This window comes from Balaenoptera musculus, chromosome 20 (assembly GCF_009873245.2).
Source record: "Balaenoptera musculus isolate JJ_BM4_2016_0621 chromosome 20, mBalMus1.pri.v3, whole genome shotgun sequence".
NCBI lineage: Eukaryota > Metazoa > Chordata > Mammalia > Artiodactyla > Balaenopteridae > Balaenoptera > Balaenoptera musculus.
In genome coordinates, this window is record NC_045804.1 from 20,639,101 (window position 1) to 20,655,557 (window position 16,457).

General features: G+C 53.9%; 1 protein-coding gene across 4 annotated transcripts in view; it reads right to left on the bottom strand.

Annotated features, from left to right (window-relative positions):
• Positions 1–16,457, bottom strand: part of ACLY (ATP citrate lyase) — a 42,903-nt gene that overhangs the window by 17,512 nt on the left and 8,934 nt on the right. For 3 of the 4 annotated variants that reach the window (XM_036835611.1, XM_036835612.1, XM_036835614.1), the window contains exons 5-17: positions 16,009–16,199; positions 15,466–15,545; positions 14,185–14,315; positions 13,265–13,383; positions 12,528–12,664; positions 11,631–11,692; positions 9,916–10,033; positions 7,774–7,928; positions 7,234–7,324; positions 6,118–6,147; positions 2,857–2,998; positions 2,401–2,569; positions 534–638 (exon numbers count right to left, since the gene is read on the bottom strand). In XM_036835611.1, coding sequence (XP_036691506.1) covers positions 534–638; positions 2,401–2,569; positions 2,857–2,998; positions 6,118–6,147; positions 7,234–7,324; positions 7,774–7,928; positions 9,916–10,033; positions 11,631–11,692; positions 12,528–12,664; positions 13,265–13,383; positions 14,185–14,315; positions 15,466–15,545; positions 16,009–16,199 — 1,530 coding nt within the window. The remainder of the gene's footprint in view (positions 1–533; positions 639–2,400; positions 2,570–2,856; positions 2,999–6,117; positions 6,148–7,233; positions 7,325–7,773; positions 7,929–9,915; positions 10,034–11,630; positions 11,693–12,527; positions 12,665–13,264; positions 13,384–14,184; positions 14,316–15,465; positions 15,546–16,008; positions 16,200–16,457) is intronic. The other variant, XM_036835613.1, reaches the window with a different exon arrangement.

Below are 16,457 nucleotides of genomic sequence, written 5' to 3' on the forward strand. Positions count from 1 at the left end.
AAAAAATAAAATCCTTAGCTTCAGCCAAATTTTTAATGCAACAGCTAAGTAAAAACAAACAACAAAAACAAAAAACATTCATGGGGCAATTTTTTCCTATGTAAAGGCCTTTGGGTCAAAAATAAGGTCCCTAGGTAGATTCTTTTTTGGTTTACAGTTGAAGGAATAATCAAAGACCATGCTATGGTTGTCTGAGGGTGGACACTTAAAAAAATCTTGTTAGCCCTTTGAAACTGTAAAGGTGATATGGTCTGCGGAGAGAGCCCTTTAAAAAATTAACTGGAAACGGACAGGGAATTCCCTTGCGGTCCAGTGGTTAGGACTCAGCACTTCCACTGCCGGGGCCTGGGCTCAGCCCCTGGTTGGGGAACTAGGATTCTGTAGGCCGCACGGCGCAGCCGGAAAAAAAAAATTAACTGGAAATGGACAGACTGACTTTCAACAGGTACTCTCTCAATCTTTTCAAACTAGATGGGAGACAGTAGAGTCAGCAATGAGCTTCCTGCGGGCCCAGAAGTGGAAGGGATGCTCACAGTGGCAGGTCCAATGATGGTCACTCCCTTCTGCTCCGCCTTCTTGATCAGCTTCCTCGTGAGGGCCTCGGGGATGCCTTCAGCTATGATGGCGATGGTCCGGATCTAGAGCACGAGGACAGTCCCTTCCCGTTATCATTTCACCACTTGAGATGTCGAGGCAGCAACCACTCCAGAACCCATCTCCCAGGCCCCCTTCCAGGATTAATGATAACAATATGCACCCCCTTCTTCCCACAGGCCTCTGTTCCTACCCTGATCATTCAACCCTCCCCCCAGAGAGAGGCACCCAAAACTGCGCTCCATTGGTTAACACCACAGTGAGTCAGTAACCAAGTGGGAACAAAAGTTTCTGAAAACTTGCTGTAGTCAAAACTGTTATATTCTCACCTATCCAAAAACTCATGAGACTCAGTCCCACCTGTTTCCCACCTGTCCAGGTGCCGGACCATAAAGCAGCTATCTAGGGCTATCCCTGCTGTGCCCTCTGAGGCTCTGACTGTACATCCCCACAGGACAAAACCTTGATAGAAACAAGCTGCTTCCACACTTGGACCAGAGAGTGGGCTGAGGGAGAAGCCAGAGGGGGTGGTGGGGGGTGGCGGGAAAGATCCAAGGCAAACTTTTTCTATAAAGGGCCAGATAGTGTTTTGGGGTTTGTTGGTCATGTGGTCTCTGCGGTAACGACTAAATTTTGCCTCTGCAGCATAAAAACAGCCATGGACAATATGTAAATAAGTGAGCATGGCTGTGTTCCAATAAAACTTTATTTACAACAGGCAGGGGACTGGGTTTGGCCCTTGCACTGTAGTTCACCAACCTCTGTTCTAAACTAGAAAAGCTGCTCATTTTTAGCAGGTGTGTTTTCTTTTTTGCTTCATCTAGATATCAAAACAAGTTTACTCCAGTCATAAACTGAAGTAAGCCAGTCTGGGATCAGACAATAATTTTGAACAGAAAAATCAATATCTTAATCCCTAAGGGCTCTTACAAATCAGTAACAAAAAAGACAAACACCTCAACAGAAAAAAAGGAGGTGAGGCCATGTCATAGAATGCAAATGGCCAATACATATTTTCAGAAGCTCATCTTAGTTAATAATCAAAGATATGCAAATTAAATAGAATGCCTATCATTTTGTCAAGTATATACGTTCTTTACGTCCAAGCGTTCAGTGTTGGCAAGGGTACAGAGAAACAGGCATTCTCAAACTAGTGATGGGAGTTTACGTCCCCATTTCTGGACTTTCCTGGAGGGCACCTGGGCAGGATGGATCAAAGGCTTTCAAATCTGCACATTCTGATGCAGCAGTTTGACTTCGAGACATGAACGCTGGGGAAACAAGGATGTACACTCATCATGAGACTGGAAAAAGCAAAAATGATGTTGCTGGTAAGTACTGATGTGGAAAGAGTCACCGAAGGATTATAAAACAGACACAGCGTTATTTCATTTGTTCAAACCCAGAAAAAGGTGTGAATAAGGATGTACTCAAAGGTCAGCAACCATATTTCTGGCAAATGAGACTTGAGGTATTTACCCTCTTCTTCTTACTATCAGCATTTAATTCTTTTCTATAATAAACATGTTAACAATTTTACAATAAGCAAAAAAAGTGCTTTTGATCCTGTTTTGAAAGCCAATCTCAGCACAGAGAGGACCTGGTGGAGGTAGACGGCCCCGGACTGACTCTTTGCCAGCCCGGGTAAGCAGCCCACCTACCCTTGGCGACTACCTTGCCTCCTGAAGATCAGGTCTCCAACCACTATCCCCCAAATCACCGGCCAGTCCCGAACCCCAAGGCCTTGGTCGCAGCGGACACCATTCAGGGTGCCCCTGCCTCCCGCCCCGGGGCGCAGTGAGCTACCTGTGCGTGACTCATGGTCTCGATGGTGCTGTCATAGGCCGAGCGCAGGGAGGCAAAGCTGATCAGCACATCCACCTCCGGGTGCTTCTTCATGGCATCAGCCATGTTCTTGAAGACGGGGATCAGGATCTCCTTGTGACCCCAGTAAAACTTCTGTTTGTGGTCCCCGCTGTGAGGAAGGCAGAGGAGGGGTCGGGACACTCTTTTAACCTGCCAGGGCTCGGGAGGGGCTTCACCCGGAAGGCGGAAAGGCAGGGTCTGCCGTCAAAGAGTTTGGTCCGTGGGGGAAAAAGATCCCCCAGGCACATCAACCGCCCCCGTCTGGGGTGGGCAGATGCTTCTCGGGCAAAGGGGACAGTCCAGGGCTTGCCCAGCTCTGTGCTGCTGCTGGAGGACATGGGATGAGGACATCCCACTCAGCGGCCGCGTCCAGCCTCCCTGCCGTGCGCAACTCACGTGAAAGGGTAGACCATGGCAGCCACCGAGGGCTCGTCGCGGGAGCAGACGTAGTCAAAGTCCAGCATGCCCTGCACGGCCCGGGTCTGCATGCCCCACACGATGGTCTTGGTATGGCGGCTGAAGAGGGTGGCGCTCTTTCCTGGGGGGGCAGAGACACAGCGAGTACACCCACAACACACCCCCCCCCGGGGGGCTGCCTGCCAGACCCCTCCACGCCCCACGTCCCACGAGGGCGACGCGTCAAAACTGCAAAGGAACGTCAGGAGGATGGAACTCTGAGAACGCGGGGGGGAAAGAGGCGCCTAGATTTCTTCTGGAAAGAGGTGGCAGAGAGCGCAAAATGAACTGAGAGGACCTGCCTGGCTGGCAAAGGACTCAGCAGTGAACAGACAGCAGAATTCCTACAGGACCTGCTCCACTTCCCAGGAAAGGTGTGTATATGCAAATGAGGGCTTGATCAATTATTTTTAAAGTCACCAGAAAAAAATGTTAAGCTCTCCCAATTTGGGTGACCGAAAGACTTTTTTTTTTTTCGGGGGGCGTGGGCATGCGGGATCTTAGTTCCCCAACCGGGGATTGAACCTGTGCCCCCCTGCAGTGGAAGCATGGAGTCATTTTGTTTTGTTTTTGTTTCTTTTAAATTTATTTTTATTTATTTGTTATACAGCAGGTTCTTATTAGTTATCTATTTTATACATATTAGTGTATACATGTCAATCCCAATCTCCCAATTCATCCCACCACCACCCCCCCACCACTTTCCCCCCTTGGTGTCCATACGTTTGTTCTCTTTATCTGTGTCTCTATTTCTGCCCTGCAAACTGGTTCATCTGTACCATTTTTCTAGGTTCCACATATATGCGTTAATATACGATATTTGTTTTTCTCTTTCTGACTTAGGAAGCATGGAGTCTTAACCACTGGACCACCAGGGAAGTCCCTTGGACTTTTTTAAATTAAAGTATAGTTGATTTACAATGTTGTATTAATTTCTGCTGTACAGCAAAGTGGCTCAGTTATACATATATATATTCTTTTGTATATTCTTTTCCACTATGGTTTATAAAAGGACACTGAATATAGTTCCCTGTGCTATGCAGTAGGACCTTGTTGTCTACCACAAGACTTCAAACAGCTCCCCAACAATCCTTATCACCTGTGAATTTGGACATAAGCCAGCTCGGGACAGGATTTGAATCCTCTTGATTCTAGGTCAGCGTAGGTCCAGTGAAGACGTCTGCTGTAGCCTTATCCTAACAGAGCTTCCACCTGACCTTCTCCCCACAGCCTCCTCCCAGGTGGCTCTTTCCTGCTCAGAACAATGCTCTTGGACAGGCCGGCAGGAAAGGGGTGAGGGGAACAACAAGAGCTGGTGGAAGTGCATTCCTGAGCTGTCACCCCAGACAGGCAGGTCACCTGACCCTCCTGCTTTCTGCTGGAGAAAAGTAGCTCACAGGGGAGGTTCTCAGCTCCCCCAAGGAAAATAATGCAGAGAGCTCAGGGGCATTGGTATTAATTAACCTACTGTACTAGCACAGGTTGGCTAAAAGAGACCAGTTTCCCAAGGCATGTAAGATTCTCATCCCTACGCAGGCTTGCCTCTTCCATCACAGCCATAAGCTTCTCACTACAGAAGGCTCCTGATGGTGCAAACACCCGGGATTTACCGTGCCCTGGACCCATCTGGGTTCCAGCGAGACATGAGATCACAGAACAAGGGAGGCCACCTAATCCAGTTCCCTCACTTTCCAGCCCCAGAAAACTGAAGGCCAGAGCTGCCAAATGACGAAGACTGTAGGTCATCTAGCATCAGAGCCAGGATTCTGTCCTAACCTGAGATGCAGCTCAACTGTGCAACTGTGCAAGGAGGGATATAAAGCCAGCACCGCCCCACCACTCCCCATCCTCGGGGAACCCACACCCCCAAGAGTCAGCATGCGCGCACGTGCACATACACCCGTCTGTCCACCGGAGAGGCTACAGAAATCAGGACAGGGCCTGGAATCTCTACGAACCCACCCGCACTTCCAGCTCGAAAGGGGGCAGAACTGGAGCTCTCAGAGCACAGGGAAGGCAAAGCTGAAGGTGGCGATCCTCAGCCCAGCGGCAGCACAGATGGAGGCCCCAGAGAGAACCTGTGCTCCGGGGCTAAGCCCCCACCAGGCGCCTCCACTGGCTCTGCTGTCCTGGCCCAATCTACCCTCCCTTCCTGATCCACCGCCCTCCTTCCTCTCCCACGTCTCAGCACCGCTCAGGACAGTTAAGACTAAACCCCACCTCCACCCTCCACAGCCAAGAGCTCTCTCACTGAGAGTCTGCCCCCGTTCCTTCTGTCCTTCTGCGCAGGGCTCAGCCTCAGGTCCGGTCTTTTAGGTAACAGTGGATGCTGCCAGAGGTAGGGAAGGAAGGGCTACTTGACCTTGCCTAGTTACCCCTTTCCTCTTCTTAGCAAGGAGTCAGAGGTCATCATTACGAAACCCCCCTTCACCAGAAACTCCCCTTCCCCAGAGCGGGGGATCTCTCACAGCTGTCAATGTCAAAAAGGTAAATGGAGGCCCTGACACTTTGAACTGATTCACCTATTCACCTCAATGAACCCTGGTCAATAGATGAATGTATACAGTGTGTGTGAACACACACACAGAAAATGTCCCTGCTAAACAGTGACCTCACACAGCAGACAAAGCCCAGTCCCTTCGCCAGATTTACTGCACACCCTTCCGGGTCTCTCTCTCTCCTTCTCCATTCTGTCTTCCACCCAAATCCCAGAGAAATCTAAACTTGTCCCTGGTGCTGGGAGTCTGGGATGAAGTCGGCGGTGGTGAGGCTGAGGTGGGAAAAGAAAACGAGGACATCAGGGGATGTAGATGAAAATCAGGTGGTCAGTGGCTCCCCTCCTGGCCCGCTGGCTCTGCCACTCCCCCTTCAGTTTCCGTGGCTCCCTCTTTCCCCGGAGGACCCTCCCTCCTCGGCTCCACCCCACTCTCCGAGGCTGTGGGCCTGGCTCTTGCCCTTCCTGCGCTCTCCACCCCCTCCCACGTACGGAGTCACAGCCCCACGGCAAGGAGAGCGGGGGCGTGAAATAAGCAGGGGTGGGAAAGAAGGGAGAGCGAAGACTAGGACTTGGGGCAGGCCACACCAAGGCAGGGACAGAAAGTATACCAGACAACACTGCAACCCACCGGGGACGGGGAGACAAAGCACACCGTAAGGCTGTAACCCGCTAACAAGCCACACGCGGAGCTGGGTGCATCCTACCTTGCGGGGATCTTGGACCTGGGACTGAATCTGTCAAAGAAAATGACCAAGGCAACTGAGTGACCCGCTGATGGCTGGAGGCTTTGGAGGGAGCGGGTGGGAACAGGGAGGGGTCCATGGACAAGCCTTGCAGGGCTGCTGCGCTCACCGTCTCTTGTCTATTCACAACAGACAGGAGCAAGGCCAACAGAAGAGAGACCCCCGATCAGCAGAGTGGAGGTAAGAAGGGGAGAAGGAGCACAGAGCGCAGAGAGGAGCAAAAGCACCAAGGCGTGGAGGGTGTGCTGAACACCAAAGGCCCAGGCCCTCCATAGGGACAGCGGGCCCGGTCCCACCCTCTTAACCTGTTTTGTCCCCATGAAGCACAATGAGATGATTAGGCCGAGGGATTGGACCTGTCATTCTGTGCTGTGGACAAAGCTGCCGGTTTGGGGACTGCAGGGCGGCAGCTTCTAATCTTGAGTGCCTGGAGCCAGCGTCACTATTTCACAAGATGCCTTAAGCGCGCTCTGTCCGTCCCAGGAAGAGGCTGCACAGGCCGTGTCAGCCCAGTGGTAACTAACACAGGTTACCTAGTGCTGGTCGCAAGGGCTGGCTGGCAGGGATCATGTCTCTGGTGAATCACAGGAGGGACAGACGAGCAGGCAAAGCACAGACGGGCTGGTAGACAATGTGTGCCCTGGCGGTGGGCTCACCGGAAGGGAATGTCCTGGTAAGAGCCCCAGGATGGTTGGGGGCGTGGGCGCGGGAGTTCTCTGCCGTCCTGAGCTTTGGGCTCTTGCCGTCCACTCAGGAGGACAGTCTGGGGGATCCTGCCCCCACCTGGTATTTCTGTACCCCTGTCTCCTCCGCAGCCTCCCTGCCCAGCTCACACACCCCACAGAAGGGGGCGGAGGGGAAGACAATGGGGAGTGGGGTGACCCAGGCGCAGCGTGGGCCCTCAGCACCAGGAGAGCCCACGGGGAAGGCTCCAGCCACCACTTCCTCGTGTCTGTTCCCATCCCACGCACCATGCCCAAAAGCAAAGCCCAAACCGCTTTCCATCCACCTCTGCTGGCCCAGCGGGGCCCAGGAAGGGAAGGGGGACAGGAGGGTCCTGAAACTGCTGGGAGTTACCTAGTGGCATGGCGGGCTTGGCCTTCTTTGCAGGTGCCACCTCATCCGCCCTGGACTCAGAAAAAGACGCCGTCCTGCTGGGGGCTGGAGTCTGGGGGGACAAGGAGAGAGAAACAGTCACAAGGAACAGCTGGGAAAAAAGTTACTGGTCATTAAGGCCCCAGAGAACTCAGGTAACAAGAACTATGCACAGCTCTGTTCCCTACAAGCTGCTTCCAAAAGAACTATTTAACAACCCTCTGAGACAGGAATTAGTATTGTCCCCAAGCTACAGGTGAGCAAACAGGTTCTTGGCAATACCCACCAAGGTCCCTCCCTTGACCTCAGGTCTGATGAAAAAATCCCTGGTCTTTCCATTACACTACCTTGATAGGGCAGAAAAAACTGGCAGAGACACAGAAACCAACCACATACTACCTTCTCCCCATACCTCCCCAATGCCCCCCAAAAAGCTGGGGACTGTGCCCAGGATGGGATGGGATATGAGGGGCAACAAAGATGACTCTGCAGGCTTTACGGCAGAGGAAGACTGGCACCTACCGACGTGCTCCCGCTGGCGTTGAGGAGGAAGTTTGCAGTGTGGGCCGCTGTGGGCGGCTGATTGGGGATGGGCCGATGGCCCAGGGCCATGCCCACAATGGCCGTCATGTGAGTCTCAGTGCCAAAGACGTGGATGGGGATCCCAGTGGTCTTCCCTGTGAGGGACGGAAAAGCATCCATGGTTCAAGTCTCCTAATAAGTGCCTTGCAAGGAAGGCCACATGACTCTGGCAAGGCCCCTTTAGAGCCCGCCCGATGTCTGGCGCTTTCTGTGCAAGACCAATTATCCCCCGAGGAGTTGGTGGTCGTTATCTTCACCACCAAACAAAACTTTGTAAAGGTTACCTGCCAATAAGAGCAAGAAACAGCCTTACAGACACTCTCCAGTGACCACAGGCATCATGAGAGCCTGCGCTCCTCCCGTTGCCCGGCTCTCCAACCCCCTCCAGACTTGTCGCCCGTGGCCACCACACTGCAGCCACCCAGGCCCGGCCTCTGTTCCTGAACAGCCGGGCTCCTTTCCCCAGGGCTCTGGCCCTGTTCCTTTCTCTGCATGGAGCTGTCACCTGGCTGTCACTCAGCTCAGCTCAACTGCCACCTCCTGGGAAAGGCCTTCCCTGACCTCGACAATCGCTCCCCTCCACACCGCCCTGCCTGTAGGTCCCCACCAAACAGCCTCTTGTTCCAGCCGCTGTTTACTTGTTCACTGTCCCGTGAGTTTAACGTCCCAGGCATGACTGAGTCACGTTCACTGTGCCGTTCCGAGGGCTACGTCCATGGCAGGTCCACGGTTTTAGGTGAAAACTAGGACTTGGTACCACTTCAAGTGATCTAGGTGGGTTAGTGTTTGCCATGGATAGCAGATTTGGGAAAACGGGAAGGTGGAAAGGTTCTGCCTCTCCAGTTAGAGGGCGTGATCTCCAAGCAGGAGCGTCTCATATCCTCCTCACCCTCACCCCCCCGCCCCACACATAACTGCTCTTAGCAACGGGGCTGCGCTTCACTCAAGACCAAAGCTGCTGGTTCTATCAGGTCAACTCAGGGAGACCCAATCTTAGTCCTCCCTGACGTGACGTGGTCCCCAAGTTCTTGACGGCTCTGAGTCTGAGGTCTCAGGAGCCTGCAGGAGACGCCCAAAATGCAGAAGGAAGAAAGGAAACCAAAATGGACCCACACCCTCTCTGCCCTCAGCTCAGCGAGGGGCAACTCCCTCCGGTTCTATCAATTACCGGACCCCTCCCTCCATCCAGGCCACCAGCGGTCAGGGTCTGGACACTTACCACTGTCTCCCTCCCCCGCGCCCCAGTCCAGGCCACCACTCTGTCCTGGAGGCTGCGGCAGCCTCCTAGGTGGTCCCCCTGCTTCGACCTGGCTGCCCTCTGGTCTTGTCTCCACCCAGCAGCCTAAACAACCTTCTCAAACCTAAGTCAAATGGTGTCACTCCTCTGCTCAGTCTTCCAGCAGCTGCCAGGGTCACAGCCAAGTGCCCACGGGACCTGTTCTAGCCCCACGCATATCTGCTCCCTCGGCCTCTGTCTCCATCCCCAGACTCCCTGCCTTCGCTCTCCTGACCCCAGTCCCTCAGCCCGCCCAGCTGGTCCTACCCCAGGGCCTCGGGACTTGCCCTTTCCTCGGCAGACAGTCACCACTGACTGCTCCCTCCTCCAGGTCTCTGCTCAAATGCCATCTTTCTGGTCAAGTGTTCTCCGATTGCCTCATTTAAAACTGCCCTGTCCCCTCCCACAGATGCTAGATGCACAGATGTCCCCCGCTTCCCCCTGCTCGTCTTCCTTCATGTCACCTGACGCTGCGGTCACTGTCCTCAACTGCACGAGAGCTTGCTGCCTGTCATCTGTCGCGTGTGGCTGTGACCCCAGGGTTCAGCACAGGGCCCGGCACACAGCAGGCCTTCCACAATTATTTGCTAAATGAACAGCTGAATGAAAATGCCTTCCTGCTCATTCTGAATTTAGGTTTCGGTCAGGTGCTCTGTGTCAGGAGGGCACAGAACAGCAGCAGAAGCAAGCTGCACCTCCAGAGGCGGGTGGGAGGGCACAGAGGCACTGGAAGACTGACTCTTTCAGGAATCCCGAGGAGGCATGACACTCAGGGTGGGAGAGACAGAAAAGGTTCCCCATCTTACCGACTTCTCCCATCACCCGTAAGCCCTCCTGGTAGTTGGGGCCACCTCTTCGGACAAAGATCGTGACCTCATGCTCCTTCAGGGGGCCCTGGTAATCTCGAATCGCTCTCACGATGCCCTGGAAGCAGCAAGGGACAACAGACATGTGACTAGAATGAGCGCAGCCATAAAGCAAGCATTTATAACCATGGGAAACAAATGTCCCAGGGTGTAGATTACAAGGGCTGCTGGGAGTTCCCTGGTGGTCCAGTGGTTAGGATTCAGCACCTTCACTGCCGCGGCCCAGGTTCAATCCCTGGTCGAGGAACTGAGATTCCACAAGCCATGCGGCACAGCCAGAACAAAACAAAACGAGAAAACCAGGGTGGCTTCTCACAAAGCACAGCAGGCCCTGGCACTCAAGAATTTTACACGTATTGCACACACAAGCAACCCAAAGGCCCAGGACAAGCAACCACTGTTAATGGTGCTGAGGTGAGAACATGGGGCACCCAGCGGTGACACCCCTCGATGCGCGGGGTGCTGGGCCTCCAACGCCAGTGGGGCTAGTGGGGCTTTGCTGGTCTCTCTTATCCCATCTGTAGTCGTTCTTGTTCTCTTATTGCAATTTTGGGGGAAACTCTATACCGAGGTCCTATGCAAGAGTTGTCAGGGTGATCAGGATATAGTCTACTTAAATGTCAAAGTCCTACAAAAGCTTCTTTAAGTGATTTGGGGGAAAAGCATTGCAATGGGTGTCAACTTTGGTAACGTGGAAGCAGGTACCGGTGTGGACCAGTTTTGTCTCTCCAGATGGAAGGCAAGTCTACTGAGTCTAAGTTCTGTCGTTCATGGCATTTCATGGGAAACTCTACACACAGTTCCTGCTCCAGACGTAACCGCCCTTATCGACAGCACTGCCTTTATTACAGGCTGCTCGGAAGTTACAACAAAGCTGTCGAGATTCACCTGTGTCAGATCTGTTTGTTGAATCAGGTCCAATTAGGGACCTGTTTTAGGCAGGACTGGCGAGGCCTGGTCCCCTCCTGGTCCCCTACTTCTCGAGAGCTCAGACTTTCAAGACTGACATTTATTTATGCATTATTTTCAAAGTTTATGTGGAACTACCAGATGGAAGACACTCTTTTGAAGGGCTTCAGTGAGCACCTGACAGGATGGGATAAGTGGCCTCCTGAGGCGGCCACCTTGAAGGGGAGGAGTCTCGAGACACGTTAGCTGTCATCCTTCTTGACCGGCAGTCACACTTTCTTTAAACTGGGGCCCACGCCCCTGACCTGTGCACAGGGACCCAGGCTGACGGGCCTCTGGCTGGATGAGCAGGAGCCCCAGGGCATCAGACACTTCCTCATGCCAACCTTTTGGAGAAGGGGCAGATGACTGGGAAGCAAGACACTAGGAGGTGCAGAGAACCCAGAATCTTTCAATGGAGTGTTGGAAATGAGATCAGTCAAGCCAGTTTTTGAAGAATTGGTCCTGAAAGGGGGGAAGGCAGAAATTCCCCTTCTCCCCACACTTCAGATGGGAGAATTATGGCCCAGCGAGTGTCGGCTGCTTGCCCAGACCCAGATCCATCCCAGTGTCTTGTGCATCCCTAGGTCAAAAGCCCCTCCCCGGACTGGGTAATTCACGGGAACCTGCTTCTGTCTCAAACCTACTTGCCCAGAAACTTCCCTTCCCCGCTCCCAACCCACCCACGTTCCCCTGCAGCTGGTTACCTTGAATGTGGCGGCCACATTGGTGAAGTTGGCGATGCTGCCTCCGATAATGAGGATCTTGCCTGGGTTTGGAGCAAGAGAAGTCAAAAAAGGGTTAGAAAGGTAGACTTGGGCGTCATACCGGAAATCCAACTGAGGGAGTGCTCTCTCCCGAGTGAGCGTTCCCCGGCTGTTAGGAGATACCAGTGCAGAGGCCGGGGGAGCAAGCTGGTCTCTCCTGACGCCCGTTCAGCGTCATCAGCTCAACTCTCCATAACCTATGCCACCAAGCAGGTGGTTAATCCAAGCCCAGAAAATCTCAATTTTTTTTTCTGGCTGCACCGCGCAGCTTGTGGGATCCTACTTCCCGACCAGGGATCAAAGCCGGGCCCTTGGCATTGAGAGTGCGGAGTCCCAACCACTGGACCGCCAGGGAATTCTCGAACCCACAGAATCTCTACATCATTCCTAGCTGGCATCTAGAAACCCAGCTTGGTTTTTGGATACCCCTGGTGGGAATCTCTATCTGGCTCAAGGGAAGGGGAATTGGTATCTGTAGTCCCAAAACACAGGACAGGTGATATAGGAAAGCTGGGAATCACACAGCCCAGACAATACATGTGTAAGTGAGTCGCTAAGAACCGCGTTATAGCAGTCAGCAAAAGCATGCCACCACCACCTCCCCGCTTGCACCTGCTCATAGGGCTTTATATATCCATCCCTTCCTTGCCCCCTCGGAGCCCCCAGTCTGACAGACGCTGTCACTGTCCATTGTGCAGTCAGGGAAACTGAGGTCCAGAAGTCAAATAACTAGCCCCAGGTTGCAAAGGACCAGGAAAACCTTGGTGCCTCACAGCCCAGCCAAAGCTGTTCCCACCGAGGACGCTGGGCTGTCCGGGGAAGGAGTGCGTGTCTCACCATCGGGGTGCTTCTCGCGGGTCATGAGGGAGAGGATCGTCTTGGCATAGTCATACGTCTGCTGCTCGCTGGGGGCGCCCGAGTACTCCCCGTAGTTCGCCAGCTCGTTGACACCCCCTAGGTCGCAGATGGTATCGCTGCCAGGGAGACAAGGAAGTCAGTGCTGGCTCCAACTTGAGTGGCAGAGGGTGGCAGCCTGCCGCCTGGGAGGCCACGCAGATGTCCCTGAAGCCTTGAGGCTGGGCAGCCTATGGAACTGACCTCTCGGACCTCAGACCCTCAAGGCCCAAACAAGTCACACTTGAAGGTTAACTGTCCTGCATCAGACTCTCCCGGGGGGGCCTCCTCCCAGCCCTACCCAACACTGCTATGAAGTGTAAAAGTATGACTATTCATACAGGCACTAAAACACCTGGAAGGACACCCACCGTGGTGACCTGGTAGGGGGAGGGGTGGTGACACAGCCAAGCAACATTCACCTCTGGTTCATTTTCTGTATGTTGTACTTTTGCATGGAGCTCATATCACTAATTAAGAATTATAACTAATAAATTCATTTTGAAGCAAAGAAGAAGGTTGCAGAGACACTGTGTAGGCCCCTCGGGGATGCCCCATGAGTTCTGCTCTGCACCGAGGGGGAAAACTGGAGACCCCGAGGTGAAGCGACTTGATCCAGGCCACACGTGGGAAGCCTACGTGGACCCGGCCGCCATCCCCTCAGCAGCCCTCTCAGTCACCTGTACACGACAGAGGCGCCACCTCCGGCCACCATGGTCCAGATCCTCCCCTTGGGGTTCAGCAAGGTCAGCTTCAAGCTTGCCCCACTTTTGGCGTCCAGGTCTGCGATGTAGGCTTCCTAGGGGCCAGACAGAAACAGGTGGGCCGTGGGGGCACACCCTTCACCAGGTCACAGATCCCAGGACCCCTCCCCTTCTCCTGGAGTCATATGAAGAGGTCCTCCATTGCCTTCACAGCGTCAGGGAGAAGGGGTTGTGCAGGGCCTCATGTGCCTGGGACAAAACGTGATGCTGTCTCCAAGTACCAAACCACCCACGGCCAGTCACCGCCTGGAGACAAACTTCCCAACTCCTTTCTGTCAGACTTTAAGTCCTTGGCTCTCTGCCCAAGTCCCAGGCCTCGCTATGTCACTCTGCTTCTACCACGGCCCCCACTCCCAGCATCTGCCTGCCTAGCTCATCCCGTGCCGCGCCCCCCAGGCCCCATTCCTCCCCCCAGACCAGCCTCTTCCCTTGACCTGGGTTCTGTCACACACGCCTGATCCTGTGGCGAGGACCTCTCAGAGGATGGGGTGGGAAGGAGCAATTAAAATTCTCAGCAAGTGGCCGAGAGAACTACCTTCCTGACAGGATTCGGGGAGCCACTCAGAATTACTGAGAAACAACAAATCAGGTCATGAGCCCAGGGAGGTTGATTGAGAGGGGAGTCTAAAAGGATCTCCGGCCGGGATTCAGAGGCTTGGCTGACCCCCACACCCTCCTCCTCCAGGGTTTTAAAAAAATTAAATGGCACTTGGCCTTCCTTTCCTGCCAAATATATAGCCCACAAGGGTTGCCAAATGCTCATAGGAGATCAGTCACCCCCCCCCCCACCCTGCCGGTCCCCCTCACTCTCCATCTCCTCCCCAAACCAGCCTTACCTCTGGATAAGCCTCCCGTCCGAAGGGGGGAGGGAACTCTATATCACCCCACTTCACTTTGCAGATGTAGTCGGCAGTGGCGTCCACCTTGGCTGCCAAGTCAAGGATGTAGACGCCATCTTTGGTCACCACTTTAAAAAAAGAACAGGCAATCAGACATGGGCCCTAGCAGAGATGACCATCAACCTCCAACCCCCTCCAGACTTCCCCACACACCACTCCCATGGGGGACCACCCAGGCCTAACGACTCTCTAGCTCAACAAGAAACCAGATTGGTCCTTATGGAGACAAAGCTTTTCCCCCATTCAAGGAAAAACAAATTCTACAAGACCAGTCCCCCCTCCCTGACCTGCAGGTAATAGGGCAGGAACGTCTGTTTCAGTTGCCATGGCAATTTTTAAGCATTTTTATAAAATGCTATACTCCATGCCTTAAATGTCTAACTATTCATCCACCACAACCCTGCTATTGAAAAAAAAAAGTAAAACAATTATACTCCAATAAAGATGTTAAAAATAATAATAATAATAAAGTCTATCAGAACTAAAAAAAAAAAAAAAAAGTGTTTAAGGCACAGTCTCTAAGGCCCCTGGGTGCACACACCAGGGTCTCCTAGGGTCCAGCGAGAAGTGGGAAGCCGTGGGCACACTGGGCCCCCAGCCAGCAGGATTCATTTACTGCCGCCTCACTGGAGTCCATTTCCCTTTCCCCCAGGGCCATTTAGCTAATTAAGTCAGCACAGAGCCATCTGGTCCATTAGAGGGGCTACATCCCTAGTTGGAATCTGAATCAGGACTTTGCCCTAAGAAGCCCTGGCCAGAGCCAGCCCACGCCACCTGCCTCCTTCACAGCGTGAGAGGCTTTGCCAAGGTGTTTCCAGCCTTGGGGGTCAATGATGGACCAACTCCTGGAGGGGGAGGTGGGAGGGGGTCTCCGAGGCACCAAGAGGAAGGAAGGGTCTGACTGGTCAGGCGGATACAGGGGCAGCTCAGCTCCTGGTAGAACAGCCTAACCCACTGGCAGGGAGAGCCACAGAGCAGAGTCAGATCATAACCAGGACTTCCCCATCACAGAAGAAAGAAAGAAACTGGAGTTGGCGGAAAGAGGAATGATTGTGGCCTCCTGAGAGCTCAGGAACAGGAGCCTGGAGATCCCTCCGCCCACGCACAGCTGTCTGTGCTGCCCCCTGCAAGTGGGGGGTCTGGTCCTCGGAACGTCAAGGTCAGGGTTACCATAGGTACTGGGACTCTGCCCTGTCCCACCCCAGCAGAGATAGTTACCAAGGGGATTGATCTCGAGGTAGGTGAAGTACAGATCCTCATAGAAATTGAAGAGGCCGGAGATAAAGCTGGCCAGAATTCTAGAGGGGGAGGCAGAGAGGGACCGTCAATCCGTGGCGGAGTGGGCTCAGTGGCAATCTCTCACTGCCACTGACAGCTCCCCTTCCCAACACCCACCCCGCTGACCCCTCACTTTCTGCTCCAAACCCCGCTCCCCAGACATCACTCTTCAGCCACTGAGGCGGAAGGGAGCTGTCAGGCATGGAGCAGGAGGGGGACACGCGCCAGACAGACGGGGCACGGAGGTGAGGGACGCTGACGCACATTTCGGTCTGAGCCGGCCTCCCCTCCACCTCAGCATCCCTCCCGGGGATGGCGAGTGGCTCTGCCTGCCTCCTGCTCCCCACCCTCCGGCCAGATGCGGGGGCGCTGTAGTGGGTGCCCAGACAGGGAAGGCCACTCTGCCTTCCCCACTCTGAGCCCAGAGCTGTCGGCCTTCCCCGTTCCTCCTCTGCCACCTCCCTGCCATCCCTCTCACTCAACTCTTTCTTGTCTTCGGGGGCGTGGACCAACAGGTGTTTCTTGATGCCCTCAAGATTCAGCTTCTCGTCCACACCAACGAGCAGTTTCTGGGCTTTGGCGTCCACGTCACCCACATCCACCCCACCTTCGTGGTGGAACAGGACGTAGTCCCCTTCTCGGGTAGCATAGATGCAGACGTAGAACTCCTCCTCCTTACGGGGGAAGAGAGCACCACGTGGGTGAGGGGCCCAACCCCGGTGGTATCATTTCTAAAACCCCGCAGACACCTCTCACCAGGTAAGAGCAGGTCACCACCTTCCCCTTGAGGACAAGAGACAAGAGGCCACTGCCTTGCTGGCTGACAGTCCAGACTGAGCCAACGTGACCTGCTCTGGGGGAAGGGGCCCCGCCTCCAAGTCCTTCTCATCCCAGCACTGGGAAGTCCCCTCTGTTACCAGCCTTGATTCCGT